The 24386-nt window shown below is 36.1% G+C and overlaps 1 protein-coding gene across 1 annotated transcript in view; it reads right to left on the bottom strand.

The window, feature by feature from the left end:
* Positions 1-7687: 7687 nt before the first annotated feature.
* Positions 7688-24386, bottom strand: part of LOC149006006 (pleiotropic drug resistance protein 3-like) — a 39274-nt gene continuing 22575 nt past the window's right edge. Inside the window, exons 12-22 of the mRNA XM_089167948.1 lie at positions 18594-18744; positions 18348-18482; positions 18060-18133; positions 17635-17967; positions 17250-17540; positions 16861-16944; positions 11058-11191; positions 10702-10929; positions 10366-10537; positions 9741-9995; positions 7688-8007 (exon numbers count right to left, since the gene is read on the bottom strand). Coding sequence (XP_089024074.1) covers positions 7741-8007; positions 9741-9995; positions 10366-10537; positions 10702-10929; positions 11058-11191; positions 16861-16944; positions 17250-17540; positions 17635-17967; positions 18060-18133; positions 18348-18482; positions 18594-18744 — 2124 coding nt within the window. The 3' untranslated portion in view covers positions 7688-7740. The remainder of the gene's footprint in view (positions 8008-9740; positions 9996-10365; positions 10538-10701; positions 10930-11057; positions 11192-16860; positions 16945-17249; positions 17541-17634; positions 17968-18059; positions 18134-18347; positions 18483-18593; positions 18745-24386) is intronic.

The following is a 24386-nucleotide window of genomic DNA, read 5'->3' as shown; positions in this document are numbered from 1 at the left end:
AATTACAATTTTGTCTATTCATTCTCTTGGTTTTCATTACAATCGCAATTTTATCTCTAATTCTCTTGACCAAGATATCCCACTTCCTAAGAAATAGTTTTGAACAAACAAAATATTAAATTTGACATATATCTCTCCATCTTCCAAGAAATAATCTTGGTAATCCATGAATGTTGTTGCAGTTTCAAGAAACTAAAGGTTGCATTGAATCTCAGTAATTACCCAAATTTCATCTTTATTGTATCTTCTTAGAGGTAGCTCATTTCTCTACCATGTGTTCCCTAGGGCCACAAATTGCAAAGAAGTAGAAACCCAAAGTTCCGATTGCAAGTTCGAACAACACAAAACGTGTTCATGCCTGAAACTAAAGATCCCATGAGAGCTCTCTCTATTTCTTTCGATTCTTTGGGAACTATCGTACTAAAACGTTGTTGTAACTCATTATTATGCATTTCATTCTCGTCTCCTTTGTTTCACTTTGCTGCTTCATCTCATGCACGTTCATATGTTGTGCCTGAAAACCTTGTGTACGAATGAGAGTGCACGTGTTAGGTTTCTCCTCCGTTGCATGGTCACGTATCCACAACTATGTCCATCCCTCCTTTCATTTCCCCGAACACCTCCCTTCCATTGTCCACTCATTTGCCAATGGAACAATTCCAATGTCCAGACCGACTTCATCGCACACTCATATGCCCTCTTTCTCTTGCTTCGTCTCATAGTTGGGTTGCAACAGAATTGAATATAAGCATGATCAACAAAGTAATCATGGAGATGAACATTAGATAGAAGAATTTTGAACATGGAATTTTAGGCAAGCAAGAAATTGGTAGTCGCACATCAGGAAAGAATGTAAATAGTGCTGATCGCTAGGGTTACTTCAATTCTGCCGCGAAAGCTAACAACCATACCTTCCTATCTATGCTTAGAATTAGCAATTAGTAACGGATTAACCCATTAATAATCCCAATAAATACGTATCAATCTAATACAAAATAAAAGAATATGCAAACAGACATAATTATCCTTGAAAGAAAACTAAAAAAATTCTTGGTTGTAGTCATAGCTTTGGTAGGTAAAAGATAAGGTGGAGTCAGGAATTGTAAGGGGCAAGTTGTAAGGGATCTCATTTTTTCCTTGAGAATACAGAAAAACATCAAACATCATATTTGATAATTAATATTTTCTTGAAAAATGAGGAGGAGAGATATTGGAGAGAAATTGAGAGTCTAAAATTATCTCAAGAAATTCAAATTAATTTCTTGGGCATAAACAATTAAAATGAATGTGCAAATCGTAACTCCTAAAGAAAATCCGAGCAACAATCCATCTCTATTGGCTTTAAGCTCAATCATTGTTGCTAAAGTATCATGCCCATGCTAGCTTTGTGCTACCACGAAACCACCATTTAGATCCCACATAATGCAACTAAGCTTATCATTTTGATAATGACAAGATCTTGTTTGGTGCCCCCAAAAAACTTGTTGAAAATTTATGATATGATTTTGGATATTTACACAAATAGTCTACAATATTTATTTATAAACACAATCTCTTTTTACTTTTTGGCCCAAAACAATCTTTTTCTAATTAAGTGCTCCTACCAACTATACTTCAAAACGTAAAAATGCTACATGAAAATTTGAACTTCAAGTATAATTATTGTATCCGACCTTATTTAAATTCAACCTATTTTGAAATTATGATTATCAATCTTAAGAGTGAGCAACCTCAAATTAGCATTGTAGAGAATTATTTTGCATTTCTTGTTATAGTTATACAAAATAAAAAAAAAAAAAAATTCTTATTAGGTTATGTGGTACATAAACTACATAGTTTAGATAGGGGGACAAAAAAGTTCCACTATCGTAAAATAGTAAGATTATAAATTTATTGGTATATATCATAGACTTTTGTTAGCCCCTAGACTAGTGTAAGGGCCACACAATTTGACAACAATTCCATACACAAAAAGGAAAAATTGATGTAATCATTCTTATACGAGATATGAGGGTTAAACATAAAAACAAAACATATTTCAATATATGCTTGAAATTATTAGGTTTACATAAAGAAAAATTATAAATGTGTGACATTAGTACTTCTTGTGTAGTGTAGCTCCTTCTTGAGTTACAATATATCATTGTAATATTATTTCAAGTTCTATCATGGTGGAGCTTTTTCTTGGGATATTTGTTTTTCATATATTGTTTTGCTCTACAAAGTATCCAATCAACTTTGGAATGGATGAGTATAAGTCTAGTTAACGATGTTTTAAGACTTTGTTTTTTATTTAATAAAGTAGTTTTGAGTTATATTCCTAGGGAAGGAAACGGTTTTGCAGATTACTTAGCTAAAGGTGCATGCAAGTTGTCTTTAACTAAATATTGGTACGGTATTCTACCCTTGTTCGTTGTAAATTTATCTCGATCGAATTGTTTTTGACTTTGATTCTGTTATCTCAATTTGCTAAGAAGAAAAAAAAAAAAAGGGGGGGGGGTTCCCTCTCATTAATTATTAAACTGAAATGTAGTTCTCATATTTAACTAAGTAACTTGGGTACAAAAAAAATTTAAACAAAGCTTTATTTATATGGTTGTCTCTAAAGTTATATTTTAGATTTTTAACTTGTAAACAGTTGATAGCTCATGTCCCACTTTTGGTACACCTAACTTTTTGTATTAAAACTATCAACCTTAGAAGGTTTAGCCATATCACACTCCAACAATGGTTTATCTATTTGGCCTCTAAATCTTTCATAGAATACAAGAAGGGAGTAAATGTACTAGATACTAATTTGTAATTGTTACCTGAAATAATATTATTTTCCTTTTTCCTATTAAAAAAAACTTGTAAACAGAAGTATGCAGCACATTAACTACTCAATCATTAAGAGATAAATGAAGATCTTACATAAATTCGTGTATTTTCAGATTTTATGGATTCTATTATAACCCCCAATATAGATAATATGATGGAACCATGAAGTCAATAATTACTGTTCATAATTTCAATAAAAGGGACATATCAAGAAATTGTTAAATTCAATGATTTCAAGACTTTTAAAATCCAAAAATGTCCTCTATAAATAAGGGCACCCCCTCATTATGAGAGTCTAGATCAATGACTCTGATGGGGAGCACTTTGTGCTTTTTGGACGCTTACTGACCACAAACACAATGTACCATTGCGAGTCCCACACCTCTTAATTTTTTTATTTTACATGTGTGGGGTCCCATCTAATTTTGTGGTTGGAAAGTGTAAGGGAGACCATCCGGATTCTCATTATGATCATTAAAGCCTCCAATACTAAGGCCTTCTCCTTACTCTTGTGCCCTTTTCTTTTCTTGTGTTGCTACAATAGTGTTATCTGGTAATAGTGTCTCAACATCAGAATCCTTCTTTAATACTTTGAACAGTTTTGACAAGCTCCAGCAAGTGTTAAACTATGATTGAAAATTTCAATTAAAGAATAGCTAAATTGAGCAAAATGGAATTTTTTTGTTAAAAAAACTTAGGCAAAATCAACTCTTGTTTTTAATACATGCTTCATAGTGCATATGTATAGGAAGAAGGACTGATTAGTGCAACGGCAGAGCCAGGATTCAACATGGGGGGTTGAATAATGAGAGTCTGGATCACCTCCTCGTTGCACGATCTCTAACATCTTTTCACCACACATAGTGTGGGATCCCAGTGGATCCCACCTCTCAATTATTTTATCATACTAAGACGTGGGGTCAATACATTAAAATTTTACATAAATTATTAGGACTAAAATATAGGTAACACAACTTATATTTAGATTATAAAAAATATAGTGAAATAAAACATGAGGGATAAAATTGCACGAGTAGATTCGTTAAAATGTGAAACTTAAAAAAAATCATGAATAATAATTACTAAATTTATGATTAATAAATTATTGAGAAAAAATTTTTATAGAGAAAAAAAAAACAGCAGAACAACTAAGAGAAAGAAAGAATTATTAAATAAATAAGATCAAAGACAAAAAATGACACAATAAAGGTGGAAAAATCTTATTATAGAAGTGACATAAGTAAAGAACAGGATGTAGAACTAGAAAAAAAAAATAAAGAGAGAGAAAATACTCAAATGAGAGAAGAAAGAAAGAAAAAAGGTAGAGGCGAATACATATGTTTGAAGTCCATTAACTAAAACTAGGGAAAATTCAAAGTTAAATTTTCATAAACTAAGTGTGGGGGGGGGGGGAATAATTCAATGGTTATTATTAGATCTAATAAAATCAATTGTTGAAATTTCAAACGTTTAGATAATGTATTAATACGGACTCCCAACTACCCAATAATATTTTAGGTAGTTAAAATTTAAGATTTAAAATGTTATTAGAATGGATAAAAATTGTAGGAGAGTTTAGGGTTCATGTTTCTAAGTAGGTCTTGAATTGGCATTTCTTAAAATTTATTTTTAATATTTTGGGGTGAGGGAGGGATAATACATTTCACACATGAAAAGAGAAAATCAAGGATTTGCGGCCCTTAGATTTGCCCTTAGATTTGCGGGGCTTAATAGTTTTGCCCTTAGATTTGCGGTCCAAGGACCAATGAGAACATGTGAAAAATATCCAATAAGGATAGAAACTTTAAAATTACCAGGGTCAAGGCAACCATTTTCATTTTGCTATTTATAGGTTGAAGCACCACAGTTTAGAAGTCTTTTCCCCCTTATTTATACACTAAAGTTTTTTTTTACATTTTTCACTATTAGTTATATTAAAATATTTTCAAATTATATTATTGTTGAACATGCTACTATCTTTTGGTAAACTAGTGAGTCAGTGACATTCATCATTTACAACAAAAAACACAAAAAGAGAATGAGATATTTTCTTAAAGTGGGGGGAGAGGAGAAGAAAAATTGAGATTTAATGTACAATAAAGGTAATTGATTATTAGTCATTACTCTATGTATTCTTTAATGTACAATATCTTTAATTTTAGTCATTACTAAAATTAATCTTGTTAAGGCATATTAATATCCCCATTCCCGGCTTAATAAGCTCTTTTGTACTAAGAAAAAAAAAAAGTTTCATGGCAAGCTTAATACTACATCCTCAAGGAAGCTTTTATATAATTAATATAGGCAAGGCTTTGCCCCTGGCCCCGAGGGGATTCAAACTTTGACCTCCTATGTGGAAGCGTTGGTCTTTTGCCAACTGAGCCACCCCTCGGGGTTGAAAATTGTTTTTTTTTTTTATCTTGTATTTATGTAGTGAGGTGCATGATATCTTAGGAGTCAATCGTATGCAATTCGTCTTTCTTCACAAGTGGAAAAAAAGAAAAGAGGAGAAGAAGAAACCCTTCTACTTAAATCTCATAAATGATGTTACAAAAAAAAAAAAAAAAAAAGAATCCCATAAAAGTGGGGTGGAAAAAAAAGGATGGATAAATTCTTGAAAATAGTGTAGATTCCTTATTTATCCCTTAAATCCCAAAATAGTAGATTGTTTGGTTGCTTGGGGTGGGAAAATGAGAGACAAGTTTCCTTGTCTACTGATGTGGCAGTCCAACTTTCCCACCACAAGCCATTTTAAAACCCCACATATTTGGTGAGACTTTGTGGAAAAGTTAGGAAAAGTAAAAAGTGGGATCTACCACTATCACTTTTTTACAAAACTCTTTCCTTTCCTTTTCTTCTCCCTCACCCCACTATACATGAGACCCATGTTTTTTTTCCCCCACCCCACCTTTGTAAACAAACGCAGCAGCCTAAATGATTTTATATGTACACAATAAAAAAATGATTTCGTATGGTTGGCTCTTAAAGTGCCATGTACTTTGTATTTATGTAGGAGTAGGATCTGCACTCCTCTAGGCTCCAACATTTTTTTTCTTCATATCCTTTGTTTTTTTGGTACAAATTTTCTTCATATCCACACAAGCAAAGGTTGTCACAATGGTCCTACCAAGCATAATTTTATAAGATTTAATAAATGCAACTCTAATATAATGAAAACTATTATTTAATAATTTTTTAGGTTATTTGCGTACTATAGACACGGAAATGATTATGGAAAAGATAAATACAAAAATCTCCCCGTTAGGACTGTGTTTATGCATAAGCTTTTGCCATTGAAGATGATGCGTAGAGTGGACAATTTTGTTTTCCGGGAAAATATGTGGAGTAGATAGTTAAGGAACGTCTATATAGATATATCCCGATGATATGACCTAAAGAGAAACTTACGAAATGTACATGTGTATGCACCTGATAGATTCAACCGAAAGGCTAAACCGAACCTTGTGGTCCACTTGAAAACTATAAAAAGATAAAAACAACCCTACTAAGGACATTGAAAAGTTCTAAAACTAGAAGTCACTCAGACGTTCTTCAGTAAACTCCCGTGTGCTCCTAACAATCACTATTTCAATTTCGTCGGTGTCCCTAGCCAACAAATTCATTTTTTCCTTAGGAGAAAACTTAAGGATAATAGAACATATACATTACTATTTACACATTATATGTAACCTTCTCATCAAGGGATTACTTTCCTTAGCATTTTGATTTTTTTTTCCTTACCAAAAAAGAAGTAAGCAAAAATTATTTTTTTTTGAATATTAATAAGGGTTAAATTTTGTATTATATACCGAAACTGCCTATGAAAGACTATACCATCCCGTTTTTAAAAAAAATGGTATGGTACAATTTTTGAAAACAATTTCTATTGCCATACAAATATGGTAATAGTTTTAGTATAAAATGGTTCAAGAACGGTATATCCACCATTGTATACCTAAAGAAAAAAACTTCTAAAAATTTTTGTATAGTGTAAAATTTGGTACCCATATTTTTGTATTTTCAACAATTACGTATGCCGGCATTGCTATCCATGGGTCCAAGCTTCGAATTATTTGTATAATTAATCACTAATTTTACAGAAAATAATTTATATGTAGAAGAGAAGTCTCCGTCTTAAGGAAATTTAAAGTCTTCGACCTCTTACTTACTACTTACAAGGTGTTAGTCTTTACTAATTAAATTAATATATCAACTCTTTTAATATGCTTTTAGGAATAGGACCAAGATCAGAACCAGGAATAAGAACAGTAATGAAATCTCTGCTTTTAGACTAGGATTTTTTTTTTTGATATAATTTTAGAATTTTCTATTTGTTCAAACTGATTTCTACTTTTCAATTTTACCGAGGAAGAATACACATTTTACTAAGCCTAGTTTTTAGTTTCCCTAATTTTGCACATCAAACTAAGAAAAAAAAAAAAAAAAAAAAAGAGAATTCAACCTAAAGAACCATCCAAGTTTCAAAAGAAAATGACTTTTTATTGAATGATTACTTTAAATTTTGTTGGCCATGGTGTTAAAAACAGGGATCAGGCCAAGTGATTGATCTGTAAGTCTCATTTAGATTCCCTAAACTGGGTGGTAGATCCAGCCATTGCATTCTTCTTTATGTTCTCTTGAAAGCTTACCATTTGGGTTCACCAAAATAGAACCCAGAAATCAAAATGTCCAAATAACTAAAGTAGAGATTGAGCTTGCAATTTCCAAAACCAACCTAGAACAGCCATGGGAAATCTTCTTTGGGTTATTTCTACCTTGAGTAGTTGATTGATGATAGAGTTTAATGTTGAAGGGAATTGAGACAAACATTCATATTACACAATATGATACAACAAAATGCCTTCAAAATTTCATTAGAGAGAACAGCACTTCAGCACTTCTGGCTAAGGCTTTACAAGATTATCTCTTTTGGAAGTTCAATTTTCCAATACAATAAGCAAAGACACATGCAACAGTAAATGGAAATGCAATAAGAACAACAGCTACAACATCCAAGCTATCATAACTGTATCCTAAATATCCATTCAAGAAGGAAGAAACTGTTTGGGGTGCACCAAATACCGATATCTCCTTGTTTATGTCTCCATATTGTGAAGTGAGGAGGCCGTTTAATGCCCAAGATGTAGGGCATAAATAATAAAACCATATCCACCACACTGGAATTTGCTGCAAGAAAAGAAGAACACCAAAAATGAAAAACTAGATTGGTTACTGTACTAAATTCATGACAATGCATTGCTCCAAGCATAGTTCAGTTGAGAATTAAAACTTTATCACCATAGTCCTTCGCTTAAGTGTAGAACGAAAATTTCGGAAACAGATAAATACTTGTTGGAGTATTAGGTCAACAAACAGATAATAGAAGTAGAGAAGAGAAGAGGGAAATGGAGAAGAAAAAGGGATGGATGGAGAGAAGAAACTGAAACATATGGCTAGGCTAGATTATTGAAATTTGAAATAATCAAAATTCAACATCAAGTCATCAAAAATCAACATTTTAAAGCCAATTTCAAGTCATCAAAATTCAATGTTGAAATCAATCAAGTCATAAAAAATCAATGATAAGTCGCATCAAATTGTCATCCAAAATCAACATAAAACTAGAAAATAGCATAACCAAAGAAGCAAGCTATGGGAAAGTTTGAAATAATCAAAATGTTCAGTTGGTCTATATTGTTGTTGGAATTGGTCATTGTCAGGGTACACCTAATCTCGAATTTGGCTTACATTTTTCACAGAAAAATAAATTCTTATAAGTAATAATCTGCTCTTCAGTTAGAGAAATTTATTTTTCTCTAAAAGTTTGATTGCTCAAAGGATTTAATTATACATGAGGCTTTTTGTATTAGGTAGAGCACAAATCTATATTTTCAACAAATCCAAGATTCCTTAAATCAAATTTATGTTGAAGTTATGTTTTTGACAAACCATATTTGGTGTACGCAAAATGCTGTCAAAATTGCTCTGAATGAAAATATATTTTTAATTAATAAAAAAAAATATATATGTTACCTCTCTTTTGGTCTTTAGCAATGTCTTACCACATTAGAAGCATGAAGATTTGATCCAATGCCAAAAGTCCATTTTTTGTTCTTGAACTAGAAGCTATTTTCTTAGTTATGGACTATTTTTTCAAGATCTTTGGCACAACTAAGGGCTAATAGGTTGATACCACCAAGGCAAGAACCACCTAGACCTCAAAAATTCCACTTGGACTAGGGGTGACTACGTGTTCAATTGACAACTAAGAGGACCATAACACCTCAAACTAAATCTTATAGAACAAAACCCCATAATGCCTCCAACAATCGGAGTATAGAAGTATAACACCCATTTTTGTAGGAGCAAAATTACAAGTACCATAACATAAATTGATGATGGTTTTACCTGTTGAGTTTCTCTTCTTCAGGGTTCAGAGCTGATGTAGTCAAAAGTTATGGTTCATTTTTCTTTTCAACAACAACAACAAAAACAACAACAACAAGCCTTGTCCCAACTAAATGGGGTCGGCTACATGGATTCTTGCCCTCCAATCAGTTCTGTTCGAGGCCATGCTAGATTCAAGGCCTAAGCTATACATATCCTTTCTCACCACTTCTCCTAAGGTTATCTTAGGTCTACCCCTATCTCTTCTAGTTCATTTTTATTTTCAAGATTAATAAAAATTTATAAGGCAGCCATGGTCCCAGGAAAAAGAAAGAGACAAGAATGCTTACTTGATCTAACAGTAGTCAGGATCAATCAAGTTTTACAGATTCTAGGAGTCAATGTTACATAAAATTAGTGTACCTCTCTAGTCTATCAGAAGTCAGTAACATCTAATCAATGTGGACAACTTAAGGTCAGATTATTCAGAAAACAACGCAACTATTTCCAGAAGAAAAGGAGTAAATGCTTACCGGTTTGGGTATTAGAAAGCCAGCAAATAGATTCAATATTGAGTAAAAGGCTGAGGCCAATGTTGTAGCAACACGGACACTTGGTGTAAGAGCTAAAAGCATCATCCCGAGGTAATTGAAGAAGGCTAGGACACAGAACATGGCATAGAAGTACCAAAATATCTTATATGCTGACAGGTAGTACCCTATCATGGAGTATGTGATAATGACATATATAAAAGTCTGAATGAACAAATACGGAATCTCAATTACCACCTGCAGTATGCAATCAAACTTATGTTAGCTTAAGATGGCGAAAACTAGAAAAGCTAGTGTTGATTAAAAAAAAAATCAATGTGAGAGGTTGTAGTGTGCTCTACTTGCTCAGAGAAAGAACCCTCTCCCATAAAGAAATACAGTACTTCCTCTTAAAAAAAAGAGAGGAAGTACTGCCGTGTGTAACGAATGGCAATTCCATTGCAAAACCTGAAGTTGAAAAAGAATCTAGTCCTACCATGCACTTCTCTAAGACAAAAGAAGGATAAAATTTTCATCCTCCAATATTGCCATGCCAGACTCTTAATTAGATATCTAATCAAATGCATCAAAAGGTTAAATAAGGTGTGTTTCAGAGACAGGTTTAGACCTGTGCAAATGAATAAGCCCATGGGGAATACATTCCTGCAGCTCTTTCCCTATAGAAGACGGTGCGCTCTGTTGCAATAAATGGTAGGACTACCGAGGTGAGATTTACACCTATGAGTTGCACAGCAACAAACATTGCACCAAGTATATTCAGCAGGTCTTGCTGGGTATTTCTGCAACACAAAATGAAGAGAGTTATTTTAATATGGAAATAAGCTTGCCAAAAAAAAAAATCCCATCTTAGACCGTTTGTTTATAAAAAAAATGAGTAGAGAAGAGGAGAAGAGAAAATAAAAGAAATGATGAAAATAAATCGCGCATAAGTAGATTGTCTTACATGTTTTGCCCTTGCTTCCAGAACAGTACTCCAAATAGCACAGACGCAAAGAATGTAAAAAGAAAACGTCTTAAATTATAAGTAGGGCTTCTCCAGTAGGACAAGTTCTGTTTCCACAAGCATGCTATGAACTGACCCCAACCATTTTGTGGAAAATATCTAGAGAAATACAAATCCTTTGAACCAGGCAGTGGAGTGCTTAATCGCTTAACAAGCTCTACATTATCCCTGCAATAAAAAATAAAAAATAAAAAAAACAGTAACATTTTACAGTACCATGTTTTATATTGATAACTGATCAATGTTTAACATTATCCAACGAAATCTTGTTTTTTCTTAAAAAGTGAAAGTTATACTTGTATAAACTTGAACCCCTGTAGATTTCTCCAAAATCAACTCCAAGATCTGCTTCTGCAGATATAGATGTAACTTCCAACATCCATGTTGCTGGGTTGTAGTTGTCACTAATCTTCGGTGCCCCAGGTATTTCCTAGAAAGAATGAAGCAAAAGATAGCAATTACTTATTTTTTATAACAAAAGGTGGCATAATGCAGGATAGTCATGAAAAATAAGTTTAAAAGAGGGTGAACCCAGTTGGTTAGTGAGGGTAATTATGTAACTTTGTATATTTTACATTATTATAAATAGAAGCTTAGGGGTCACATTGATAACCTAAGGATCAATATTTCCACATGGCATCACAGCCAAGTTAAATTAGGATCGAAAAAACCAAGGTATTCTTTTTTTATTTCTTTCTTCCGCCTCTTTCTTCCTCGATTTTTTTTGTTGTCTTCTTTCTTCCGCCTCGGCTTTCTATTTCTTTCTGTTTCCGCCATAGCCAGCATTCTCTCCTCTCCTTCTCCTTTGCTTCTTCTTCCTCTTGTGTTCTACAACACCAAAAAAAACTCTATTTTTTCGTGTTTCTCTCTTTCTTCTTTTTCCTTTTTCTTCCGCCTATCTCTTTCTCGATTTTTTTTCTTCTTTCTGCTTCCGCCTCTGCTCTCCTTCTGGTTGTGTTTCTGCCATTAACAACTTCTTCCTCCTCTCCTTTCTCCTTTTTCTCTCCTTTGTTTCTGCTATTCTCTTCTCTACTGCAATGCAGAAATTTTCTTTTGGAGTTTTACACCTCCTGTGATGTTTCAGACTCTTCTACCAGCAGGTTTTATGCAGTATTGATAAAAAAAATCCTGCAACATTGAATCAAAAAAATACCCCTGCTCAGAGAAATATTTTTTGACCTCTTACACCTTCCTGGGATATTTCAGAAACAGTTTGCAGCCTGCAGAACAGCAGGTTTTATCAGATTTTTCTCCAGCAGATTGATCCGCCGTTCCATCAGGTTTGCTCAGAATTTTCAGAAGGTTTGATCAGAATTTTCAGCAAGTTTGACCCAAATTGTTTTTGGTGGTGTTCTTGGTGAGTGGACTGAAGATATGACTACACCGGATGTTTTTGTAGTTCCGATAAGTCATGAAAATTATCCCAACCTTCCATTACTCTCTGTTAGGTTCGATGGAACCAATTACTTGATCTGGTCTCGTTCTGCCTATTTGACAATTACTGGAAGAGGTCTAGTAGGTCATATTATGGGCACTACAACCAAACCTTTGACTGCTGGCATTCTTTAGGATAAGTGGATTTCACACGACTCTCTTATCATGTCATTCTTCTTGAATTCCATGCATCCAAATCTAGCTAGGGGATATTTATTGTTGGATATAACAGCCCAGATTTGGAAGGCTACTAAAGAGACTTATAGAGAACTAGGGAATGATGCGTAGATCTATGAGCTACAAAAGAAACTTCATAAGACCACACAGAAAGAGCTGATAGTTAGCCAGCACTATGCTGAATTACGCTCTCTCTGGCAATAGTTAGACCATTATGGTGCTACCAATCGACTAATCCTGATGATGTGGTTGCCTATAGAAAATATGTTGACAAAATGCGGGTGTATGATTTTTTGGCTAGCTTAACTGTGGAGTATGATCAGATTTGAGTACAAGTTTTGAGTCGCTCTCCCTTCCCTACATTGGAACAATCCTATGCACTAGTTCAATTTGAGGAGAGTTGTCGTCTGGCTATGTTACATAATTTAATAGTGGAAAAATTGTTCTTCAAAGTGTGAGTATGGTGTCCCGCACATAATCAATTAAAGATATGGTTAAGTGTGAGCATTGCCACAAGCCCTATCATACCAAAGCCACGTGCTGGAAATTACATGGGAAACCTGCAGATTTTGAACAAAAAATGGCTCAAAAGAAGGGTAAACCCAAGGGTTATTATTCAGAAACTGTTTCCACCGCACCTACTTCAGATATCGGTTTTTCCGAGGAAGAGTTGTTTGCTCTAAGGCGCATTCTACAGTCATCTACCGCTGCCGCTGCCACTGCCCCTTTCAATGCTTCGTCAACTGCACATTCGAATTCCTACCTTAATACTTCAGGTACCATATTAAACGGCTTCCATTCTTCTTCAGTTTCTGCTCCATGGATTATTGATACTGGAGTGACAGACCATATGACAGATTCTGCTTCTGTTTTCTTGAATTATTTACCTACCTCAGGGAAAGTTAAGGTCCGTATAGCTGATGGTTCTTACTATTCCATTGCTGGAAAGGGAACCATACAACATTCACCGTCCCTTTCTTTGTCCTCAATTTTACATGTTCCATCTTTTTCTACTAACCTTCATTCCATTAGTAGTCTTACCAATGACTTGAATTGTACATTAACGTTTTTTTCCCTCCTACTGTGTCTTTCAGGATCTGGTAATGGGGAAGGAGATTGGACATGGTAAACTAGACAACAACCTTTACTTGTTGGAATCAAATGGAGCCTCTTCTTTTGCTATGCTTGCTACTCCTCATCAGGTCAATTTGTCAGCTCTCCACCAGTGGCATCGTAGGCTAGGCCATCCCCCTATAGGAACTCTAAGGAAAATTTTCCCCGATTTAGTCTCATCTTGTCATAGGGATTTTTTTGTGAAGCTTGTGTTTTTGCTAAACAGATTCGTTCAAGTTATTTGCCTTATAATAATAATAATATAAGTTCTATTCCTTTTATGTTAATTCATAGCGATGGGTGGCCTTGTCACCGTATATCTATTACTGGCCATCGTTTTTTTGTTACTTTTATTGATTGTCATTCTTGCTCCACATGGATTTATCTTTTAAAACAAAAAAAAAAAAATGAAATTTTCTGAAGTTTTCAAGATTTTCATAATATGGTTAAAACTCAGTCCAATGCCTCTGTGAAGGTCCTTCACAATGACCATGGAAACGAGTAAAGTGAAAAAGAATTTCAGAGATACCTCTCTGATTCTGGCATAATACATCAGAATAGTTGTGTTGCTACTGCGGCCCAAAATGGAGTGGCTGAACGGAAGAATAGGCATCTTTTAGAGATTGCTCATTCTTTTTTAATTGCCATGAATATCCCCGACCAATATTGGAGTGACGCAATTCTCACTGCATCATACCTCATAAATAGGATGCTTAGTAGAATCCTTGACTTCAAATGCCCCAGTGAGGTCCTTCAAGGGACATATTCCTTTATAGTTCCTCCAAGGATATTTGGTTGTGTGTGTTATGCCAGAACTTCGACCCACAAGAGTAAGTTGGAACCTTGTGGCCTCCGCTGCATTTTTCTGGGGTACTTTGCAACTCAAAATGATTACAAATGTTACCATCCTCCTTCCAGGAAGACAATAGTGTCCATGGATGTCATCTTTAATGAGTTTACTCCTTATTATACACCTCTCCAGGGGTAGACTCCAAGAGCAAAGGTGTTTTTTCCCACTTTGGATGTTCCTGTCACATATAGAGACCTACCAAACCTAATTCAGCCCCAGTTGGAGGTTCAATAAGAGATTCCTGAACACGGGGAGCATTTAGCTAGCATACATATAGACACCTAGTCTTCCCTTTCCCCATCTGAACCTTGTGAGGATCCTATCCAGGGGGAGACTACTCCTGTAAGGCACACTATTGAGGTCTTTCAAAGGCAAATTGACCAAAGCAAGGATGTGCAAACCTATCAGAGGAAGAAAACCAATCGGCAACAGCAGGTAGAGAAGGTTGACATATTACCACTCCAATCTCCTAATCCAGATTCATGTCCTGTAAGTATCCCTGAGGTATCTTCTTCTGACCTCCCTATTGTTATTAGAAAAGGAATCAGATCGTGTACTTAGCATCCTATAGCTAAATATGTTTCCTATAATTCTTTGTCTTATTCCTACCAAGCTTTCATATCTTCTTTATCTACTGCATTTGTTCCAAAGACTTGGTAGGAAGCCTATGCTAATAAAAATTGGAAGGCAGCAATGGTAGAGGAAATGTAGGCTATGAAGAAGAATGGTACTTGGGAGTTGGTCACTCTTCCTCCAAGGAAACAACCGGTAGGTTGTAAGTGGGTGTTCATGGTAAAACATAACATGGATGGTTCAATCAACTGATTGAAGGCTAGATTGGTTGCAAAAGGGTTCACTCAAACTTATGGAATTGATTATCAAGAGACCTTTGCTCCGTTGCAAAATTGAATACAGTCAGGGTCTTGTTATCAGTAGTTGTGAATCAAGATTGGGATTTACATCAATTGGATGTAAAGAATGCATTTTTGCATGGAGAATTGAAAAAAGAGGTTTATATGGAAATCCCACATGGATTCTCTGATAGCAAAACAAAAGGGAAGGTTTGTTGGTTGAAGCGGTCTCCTCGGTGTTGGTTTGGATGCCTCCAAAAAGCTGTGACATTGATAGGTTACAAGCAACGTAATGCTGATCATACTCTCTTTGTGAAATGGTTAGGAACTCACATCACACATCTTATAGTCTATGTATATGACATTGTCATCACTGGGAATGATGGGGCAGAAATACAAAAGCTGAAGAGCTTCCTCGGCAAGAAATTTGAGGTTAAAGATATAGGGAAACTCAAGTATTTCCAGGGAATTAAGGTTGCTAGATCAGAAAAAGACATCTATTTGTCCCAACGCAAGTATATCCTAGACTTATTTTCGGGAGTGGGAATGTTGGGATGTAAAGCCATGGATACCCCAATTGAAGCAGGCATTAAGCTTAAAGAGAAAGAGGGAGTACTAGATAAAGGGAGATATTAGAGGTTGGTTAGAAAATTGATTTATTTGTCTCACACCAGACCCGACATTGCTTTCTCAGTAAGCCTAGTGAGCCAGTTTATGTATGACCCATACTTGACTTATATGAATGTTGTTATTAGAATACTTCAGTATTTGAAATCCACACCAGGAAAGGGAATACTTTTGTCACCCTCAAATAATTTGAAAGTTAAAGCTTATACAGATGCTGATTGGGCTAGTTCACCTAACAGAAAATCAATATCAGGATACTGTACATTTGTTGGGGGCAATCTAGTAACCTGGAGAAGCAAGAAGCAAAATGTGGTGTCATTGTCTAGTACAGAGGCCGAGTACAAATCCATGGTTTGAGGAGTATGTGAACTTTTATGACTGAAGGGTCTATTAGAAGATATTGGGTTTCCTGTTACAAGTCTTATGATGTTATATTGTGACAACAAGGCTACCATTAGTATAGCCAATAATCCAGTGCAACATGATTGTACAAAACATATTGAGATAGATAGATTTTTTGTCAAAGGAAAGTTGGAACAAGGGCTGATATGCATGCCTTTTGTGAGATTTGGAGATCAAGTAGCTGACATCTTTACTAAAGGACTGAAGGAAGGAGATTTCTACCCTATTTGGAGCAAGTTGGGCATGATTAACATCTATGCCTCAACTTGAGGGGGAGTGTTGGTTGGTTCGGTTTATTTGTGGGTTGGTTTAATTATAAGTTGTGGTTCAAGTTATTATTATTCAGTTGGTTACTAAAGGTAATTATGTAACTTTGTATATTTCATATTATTATAAATAAGAAGCTTAGGGGTCACATTGATAACCTAAGGATTCAATTATTTTCGCACAAAGGCTTCCGCAGAAGCAGTCTCCTACGGGGGGGGGGGGGGGGGGCACAATTATCCTATGCAGTCTTACCCCAACAATTTTTGCTGAGAGGCTGTTTCGATGCCCCAACCTAGGGCTACAATTGTGGTCTACCAACTGTTGTGCCAAGGCTCGCCCCTTAGTCCAAAAAAAGAAGAAGAAAGAAAGTAAATTTACCTCAAAATACTTAATAACCCCACTCGAATGTTGACCTAATGGACCGGCGTAGATTAAGCGTCCTCCAGTTTTCATTAGAATTAACTGCAAGAATTGTAAAATATGCATTAGATGGATAAAAAACCAAACCTTAAAATTGCTAACGTAACATCATATAGAGAGATTTTGAAAACGTCATATTTTCTAGAAGCTAATGCTTGCTTTGTTGAATCTTCAGGACTTCAAAATGTTAATAATCTTAACACGTAAAAAAATTGTGCAGCGATCCAAATGATCCTCATTAGCAAGGCATTCCAAGTTCCAACTGAACCAGCTTTTATGTCACTAGGCACTGCTTAACAAGCCAAGTTTTATAGAGAATATGAAAAGTGCTTGAATTAATGATATACCTCATCAAATGACTCAAATATATCTATACTGGGTTGGTGGATGGTGCAAACAACTGTCCGTCCCATGGCAACAACATTCTTCACTGCCCGCATGACGATTGCAGCCGCTCTTGCATCCAATCCTGAAGTGGGTTCATCTAAGAAGATAATTGAGGGATTGGCAACAAGCTCCACAGCTATTGTGAGACGCTTACGCTGCTCAGTTGATAAACCACTGACACCAGGCATGCCTACCAAAGTATCTTTAATTCCATCAAGCTCAATAGTCTCAAGTACTTCATTTATGAAATCCTGTATATGTATTTCACAACTTCAACATTATATTTTGCCTGGTATTGGGAAAAAAAAAAAAAAAACTCTTTAAACTCTAAATGGTAGTTCATACAGCTTTTGTTTTTGAATCAATTTGAGGCGATAGTCGAAGCCAGGCAGAATATATCACTGACTCCTCCACGGTAATCTGTGGAGAATGTATGTCATTTTGCTCACAGTAACCTGATATCCTAGCGAATGTTCCTTGAACCTTGGGGTAGCCACCAATCTTAATTTCTCCTTCAATAGTACCACCAGTTTTTCTTCCAGAAAGAACATCCATAAGAGTAGTCTTCCCAGCACCACTGACACCCATTAATGCTGTAAGAACACCAGGCCTAAATGCACCAGTAATATCATGAAGAAGTTGTAGCTTTTTGTGTTTAAAGCCCCGTTTCCTCATTGCCTGAGACCAATGAAATAAACCAAGTGATTTGTTCTGACTTCCCCCTATCTAGTAAACAAATTTACTGTATAAGATTGCATTATTATAACTACCGTAGGAGTGTCAATGCAGTAATGAAGATTCTGAAAGGTCATCACTAGTGGCTCAAAAGGCAAGGCCATCCTTCCTACAAGATCAAACATAGAATTATTACAGGATGAAAAATTCGAACAAACAATACTAATAAGTAAGGGAGCCATAAGAAAATGATTTGGGTTTCTTGTTCTATAATGAAGGAGTACAAAAAAGATGCTAGTTTTGTAATAAACATAAATGGTCAATTGTCAAATGTCTTTCACTCTCCTTGGAAATAAAAGAGGTAACTAAAACTATGGTCTCACCTTTTTTAGGCTCCGCAACATTTTCAGGATGGCCATTAGTGCATTCCTTCCCTACAGAACCACTGTCGTAGTCTTCTTTTCCTTGTATTTGTGCAAGCTTTTCATATGAAATAATAGCACGAGACATCCCAGGAGCTGAACCCAAAAGAAATTGTATCATTTTATAGTAATTTTTTTTTTTTACACTTACTGTAATTTTCTTTTCCATATAGCATAACCCTGATAAGAAAATTCAGATGAACTTACACTTTAAAAAGGTTAAAGCCAGCACATATCCAACATTGAAAATTACTGCAAAGCCAATCAAGGCAGCAAGTGATATCCAGTAAAAGTAGCTTCTGAAGTCCAGTCCACGGCTTTGAAGGACTTGTTGCCCTAAAGTAGTATTTGTGGACATCTGCAGAGAACAGCGGAAAAAAAAGAAGTTTTAAGAAGCTGATAAAAAAGTTCTACCCAAACCCAAGTTATTAGGAAAATAAATTGCTAATTCAAAAACTAGAATCACAATCTATAAATAAGATATTGGGCAAAGCACCACAATAATATGAGTATAAATCAGAACGTTTTGTGGGCTATTTTTACAGTTGATTCTTGATGAAGACTCAAGTGAAGCAGAGAAAACCATGGAAGAATTCCACAAAAGAAGAAGAGTGGAGAGCTAAATTTCCTCCACTTTTTATTTTTTTGGCTGTAGTTTACGTTTCTTGTTTGCAAACACCCCACTTTCTTTCTTGGCAGATTTTCTTACCCTTCTTCTTCTTTCCTTCTTGCTTGTTTTCTCCCTACAATCTCTTCTATTCCTTCTTTCTTCTCCATTTTCTTTTTACTTCATTTTAGAGTAACAAATCTTGCACATTCGGCATGGTGCTATTCCTCCATTATGACAGTTTCGATGGAGTCCAAGGAATGCATGAATGGAAAAGGGAAAATAATCTAGGCCATAACTGCTTTGTTAAAGCTCTGATTTGAGCACTGTTAGAGGCCAAGTGTTCGTGCAAGAAGCACTACCAATAAAACTAAGCCACACCAGCAAGCTCGACACTGCTTTCTACAAGAACTCTAGAGACAGTTCAGATTCCTAAACTACCCTCCATCTAGAGCAAGCAAATGGGAGTCGCTATCAATTTGCCATGCCAATTCAGAATTGTATGTTCTAATTTTGCTTTGAATAGGACTTGACAAGCTAAAATTATTTAATGTTTACCTCTTTCCAGAAATACTATCTGGACTTTTGCAAATGCCCTCAGACATGCTTCCCTTGCATATATTGATAAACCTATGGAATCATAAATCCCATAATGCAATTTGTACCTATGCCACTTCTGAGTGTGCCTTTGTCACTTCAGCAAATACCAGTGCCTCTTTACAGTATTTCTTTGCCCTTGTACGTATTTGTGCACCTCTTTATAATATTCTGCCCCACAGACCTCTGCTGTATCAATACTCCACCAACCTCTGTGATTGGAAACCCAGTTGTCAACAGAGTTTGAGATTAAAGATCTAGGACCTCTCAGATGTTTTCGTGTAATCAGAGTATCCCATTCCAATAAAGGGAGCTTCGGGAGCTTCATCTGTCAAAGGACATGTTGAAGATTGATTGTCTCGGTAAGACAACGATGCCAGGATGTAAACCTACAGTCTCCTATTGTGGTCATTCATCTACTTAACTGCAAAGGAGAAGAAATGGTCGACGAAGACAGACATAAGCATTTTGTTGGTAGATTAATATATCTCTTAGATATCAGGGCAGAAATTGCATCTTCTGTTGATGATGTGTGCCACTTCCTTCGTGATTCCCAAACTAGCCATCTCGAAGTAGTTAATATAATATTCAAACATTTAAAGTCAGCACCAGGAATGGGTATTTATTCTCCAACAATTGCAATGCGTTGGAATGCTTCATTGATGGTGACTGGACCTGTAATATCCTTTTTTTGGGGGGGCAACCTGTACTATCTCACCTAGACTCCTAAGGTAATGCTATGTTGTAGGATCGAGCCTTCACATGCCGTGGACTGTATGAGTGGGCACCATTGAACTAGAATCTAAACCCCCAGAAGATGATGGAGGGGACCTCACTGAAATAGCGGTGATTGAGTCGGAGAGGAGGGGGTTTCAGTGCATTAGGTTTGCGGAGATACATTTCCAAGGAATGCACATCACCGCGACCCATGACCAAATAACATTATGCATCTATTAACACATCTGGCTACACTACAGCCAATTTGAGATAGGATAGACCAAAAGTTTGATATGAGCCCTTCGAGTCTAGAAAACAATGCAAAACGAATCAAATCATTTAGATTTGTATCGAGGGTGTTAAGGCCAAAACAGTACACAGGTCAGAGAGAGGCGATCTGGTCAACCAATTATCTATTAACCAGCCCCCAAACCAACTGATAGGAAATTGAATACATGGTTGGGGACCTAGAATACCCTAAACGCCCATTTGAAGACTATCCTAAGCCCTACCTAAACCTCCTTTTCCAAATTTAGACATTTTAAAAGGAAAGAGTGGAGAAATAGGAAGCAAGGAGGCTGTGGCAAGCGGAAGGATCACTATGAGATGCTGGATTCAACAAACAATATTGAATTGAGGTAGTTCTTCCTGTCCTTTGTAGTTCTATGCCATCTTTGTATCCATTGGTGCGTTCTAGCAATGGAACCTAATAGCGCAAGCCTAGAAATGGGGGAAATCCACACGGCTTCCATCAAATGACATTAGATATGCAATCCGCCTACCAAAGTAAGTGTAAGGTTATATGAATACTGTAGAAATGGTAGAACTGAACCCCGCTCCATTCATAGGCAGTAAAGTATTGGAGATGAAGGGTTATTTGTGTGAATCTGTGATTTCCCATTCAATTAAAATGATAAGTAGGTTCGGGAGATCGAAATGGAACTAAATGAATTGGGGAAACCCCCAACAGAGCCTAGGAAGAGAAAGCCCTATTAGGGAATTGACCCAACTACCCCTAGGGTATTGATTCGGGAATCGACCCATCTACACTTAAAGCTTTTGATGATAACAAACACATATAACCTTGAGCTAACCATCTACTTGTGTGATTGAAAGATAGGCATACTCATGCACAACACACTTATCCAAGTAGAGAGTGTACATTGTAGGACTGCAGTCGTAAAGCTACAAAGTGAAGATCTAAAAGGACCCAAGGGGTTCAAGACCAAGGAATGGACTTCCCCACATGCAAGCACATGTTGTAGGCTCAAGACTGCTGAGAAATTTCCTCTAAATTCCATGTATTCTCTTATAAAAAATGGCACATGTAAATTCATGGAAAATTGAAGTTGGGCATTTTAGGAAACCAATTGCATGGGCAAATGAGCATATTGAATCAGTTCCTAGAGGTATAAACCGAATTCCCAAAATGCCCTTCGAAAACCTTAAAATCCCAATCGGTTTTGAGCACTGGTCGACCGACTTGCTATTGAGCCTAATCGATTGGTTGCATCATAGTGAGCTCACAGTACCTACCAGAAGTAGCTCCTAGTCGACCAATTAGAGGGCCAACCTTAAATGTCGATAGACCCGGTTGATTGGCAACCAACAAGCTTTCAAAATTGTACTATAACGACTATATCGTATAGGTCAACTGTGAGAGGCCCAAAACTATGATCGTTTTCTATCCGTTGGAACTAAATTTGGACCAACCTTTTGGCTATAACTAGAAGTCTTTTTGACACTCTCTAACACAAATCCCAAGGAGCTCAAAAGCCATCGTAATTGTGTCTCAATCATAGCCATCTAGCCTCCCCTATACCCAAATCCCTTTGGAGATTCAATCCCTCTTGAGAGAAGGTTGAGTGATGATCTCAAGGTCAAGTTGGTTCGGTATAGGCTTTCTCATTCACTTGCATGCATTCATCTTAAGGAAAGGGCCACACCTTTATGTACTGTTTGTTTGAAGAATTTGAAGTATGGTGGGAAAATGTAAACTTTTCCACAAAATTCCAAAATTTGGATTGTTTGGTTCAATGGGGTGGGAAAATGAGTAGATAAGCTTCCAAAACTTAAGGATGTTTGCTGACGTGGCATCCCACTTTTCCCACCCTATCTCTTTTAAAAGTCCTACATTTTTAGTGGGACTTTGCGGAAAAGGGAGGGAAATGATAAAAGTGGGACCCACATTTTCAACTTTTTCACAAAACGTTTACCTTTCCTTTCTTGTTCCCCCCACCCCACTACAAGTGGGTCCCACCTGTTTATTTTTCCACCCCTTTTTATCTTGTAAACAAAAGAAGGTTAATAGTTTTGTAGGTGGTTGAATCTTTCATTTATCTAAATTAAATTGTAATTGGGTACTCTTGCTTGGAAGCAAAGATTTTGTAAGGTGCTTTTGCCTGGAATTAGGGATTTTGTAAACGGTATTGTGTTCCCATCTATTGTGTTGAACAAGAACACACCATAGTGAAATCCTTCAAGAGGTGCTAGAAGGGAGTGGATGTAGATTCAATTGAATAAAACCACTATAAAATCTGAGTCTTGTCTACTTGCTTTATTTCCACACTTTAATTTTTTAATTGTTAATTATTCTCAAGTACAAGCACGTTTCACCAGTTTCAACCTATTCATCTCCACTCTAGGTTGACTTTCAAGCCCTAATGTTCAGATACAATCTGGACAGCAGACACCACCAACCAATCATGGCGACCAGATTGACCGGTGCCTCTACTGAATGATCGTCCAATTGGTGCTACTAGGGGATTTTGGGGTTTCGGATAAGGGGGAAAGCTTTGGTATGCTTACTAACACTCATAAAACATGTCTAGGGTTGAGACTCTAGGTTGGGGAGTGCTACATCATAGAACAAAATTCCGTCGAAACTTGCGAAATTTCCCATTTTGCGAACCTCGAAAAGAAAAACTAGGGGACCGGAAAAAAAATCCCAAGTTTCGATCGAAACTTGGGAAATTTCTTGGAAACTTGTCGAAACCTCGAAACCTTGTTCAATCTAGCTGGACCAGCTTGTTCATGAGAAAAAAATTCCCAAATTTCGTGGGGAACATGGGAAATTTCGTGAAAACCTGGGACTTTTTCCTACAAGTTTTGTAGCTTTCCCAAAATTTCAAATATTTTTGTTTCTTTCATGTTTCCCTAAATACCACGACAAATACCCCCTCCATCAAGATTTCCCTATCCAAATTGCGTATTTCCTCAGACTGGTTATCTTAGGCATGTTGACGACCAGACTTATAAAGTTATAGTTGTCGATTACCTTGACAACCACCGGCATAAAATCTCATGGGATGTCTATGTTCATTGGTTAAAGGAGAGGATGTTATAGGCATAGTACTACTAAGGTCATGGGATGGATCTACTCTTGGCACTCCTATTGGCACTAAGTTGTACTTTCCTTTTATTGTTAGTTACTTTGTATTTGATGTTTTGAAGTTAGAAATTATATATTGAATGTTATGTAGTTATGTTTATAGTGTACTTCTCGAACAACTCTACATTGATGTTATGTACATTGAATGACATATCTACATTGACTCTTTTAGCAAAATACAGCCTATGTGTTCTTTATGCTCTAACTAGCTTAAATGCAAAGTCTCAACCTAAAATACTCCTTAAAACTTGATTAAACTTCATGTTGAAACTTGTACGAAAAAGTCCTAGGTTTCCTCAAAATTTCCCAGTTTCCCATCTAGGTTTCCCATTTTCACCTGGTCGAAACTTGAGTTTCCCTCAAATTTTTTTCTATGTTCTACATAAGGAATTTCACATCAAACCAAGTGTTTGAGCTCCAACACCAAGGTGAGGGATGTGTGCTAGATTATAGAATTGTATTATTGCTTTCCAATATTATAAATTCTGTTTGTGATGTGTACGGCATTGACTCTTACATTCTCTACTATGACATCATATGTATACATGTTTGGATACGGGAATGGGCATGATATTTGGGTATAAGCCTGGTTTGGGCTTAAGAATTGCACTTATAGATTTATAATTCAGCATTTGAATATACTCTAAGCATGCTAAGATGGAAATGTGTATGAATGATGACGAGCATG

This window comes from Hakea prostrata, chromosome 9 (genome assembly GCF_041222555.1).
Source record: "Hakea prostrata isolate BN-2017 chromosome 9, UWA_Hpros_2, whole genome shotgun sequence".
Taxonomy (NCBI): Eukaryota; Viridiplantae; Streptophyta; class Magnoliopsida; order Proteales; family Proteaceae; genus Hakea; species Hakea prostrata.
This window is presented reverse-complemented; position numbering and strand designations above follow the sequence as displayed.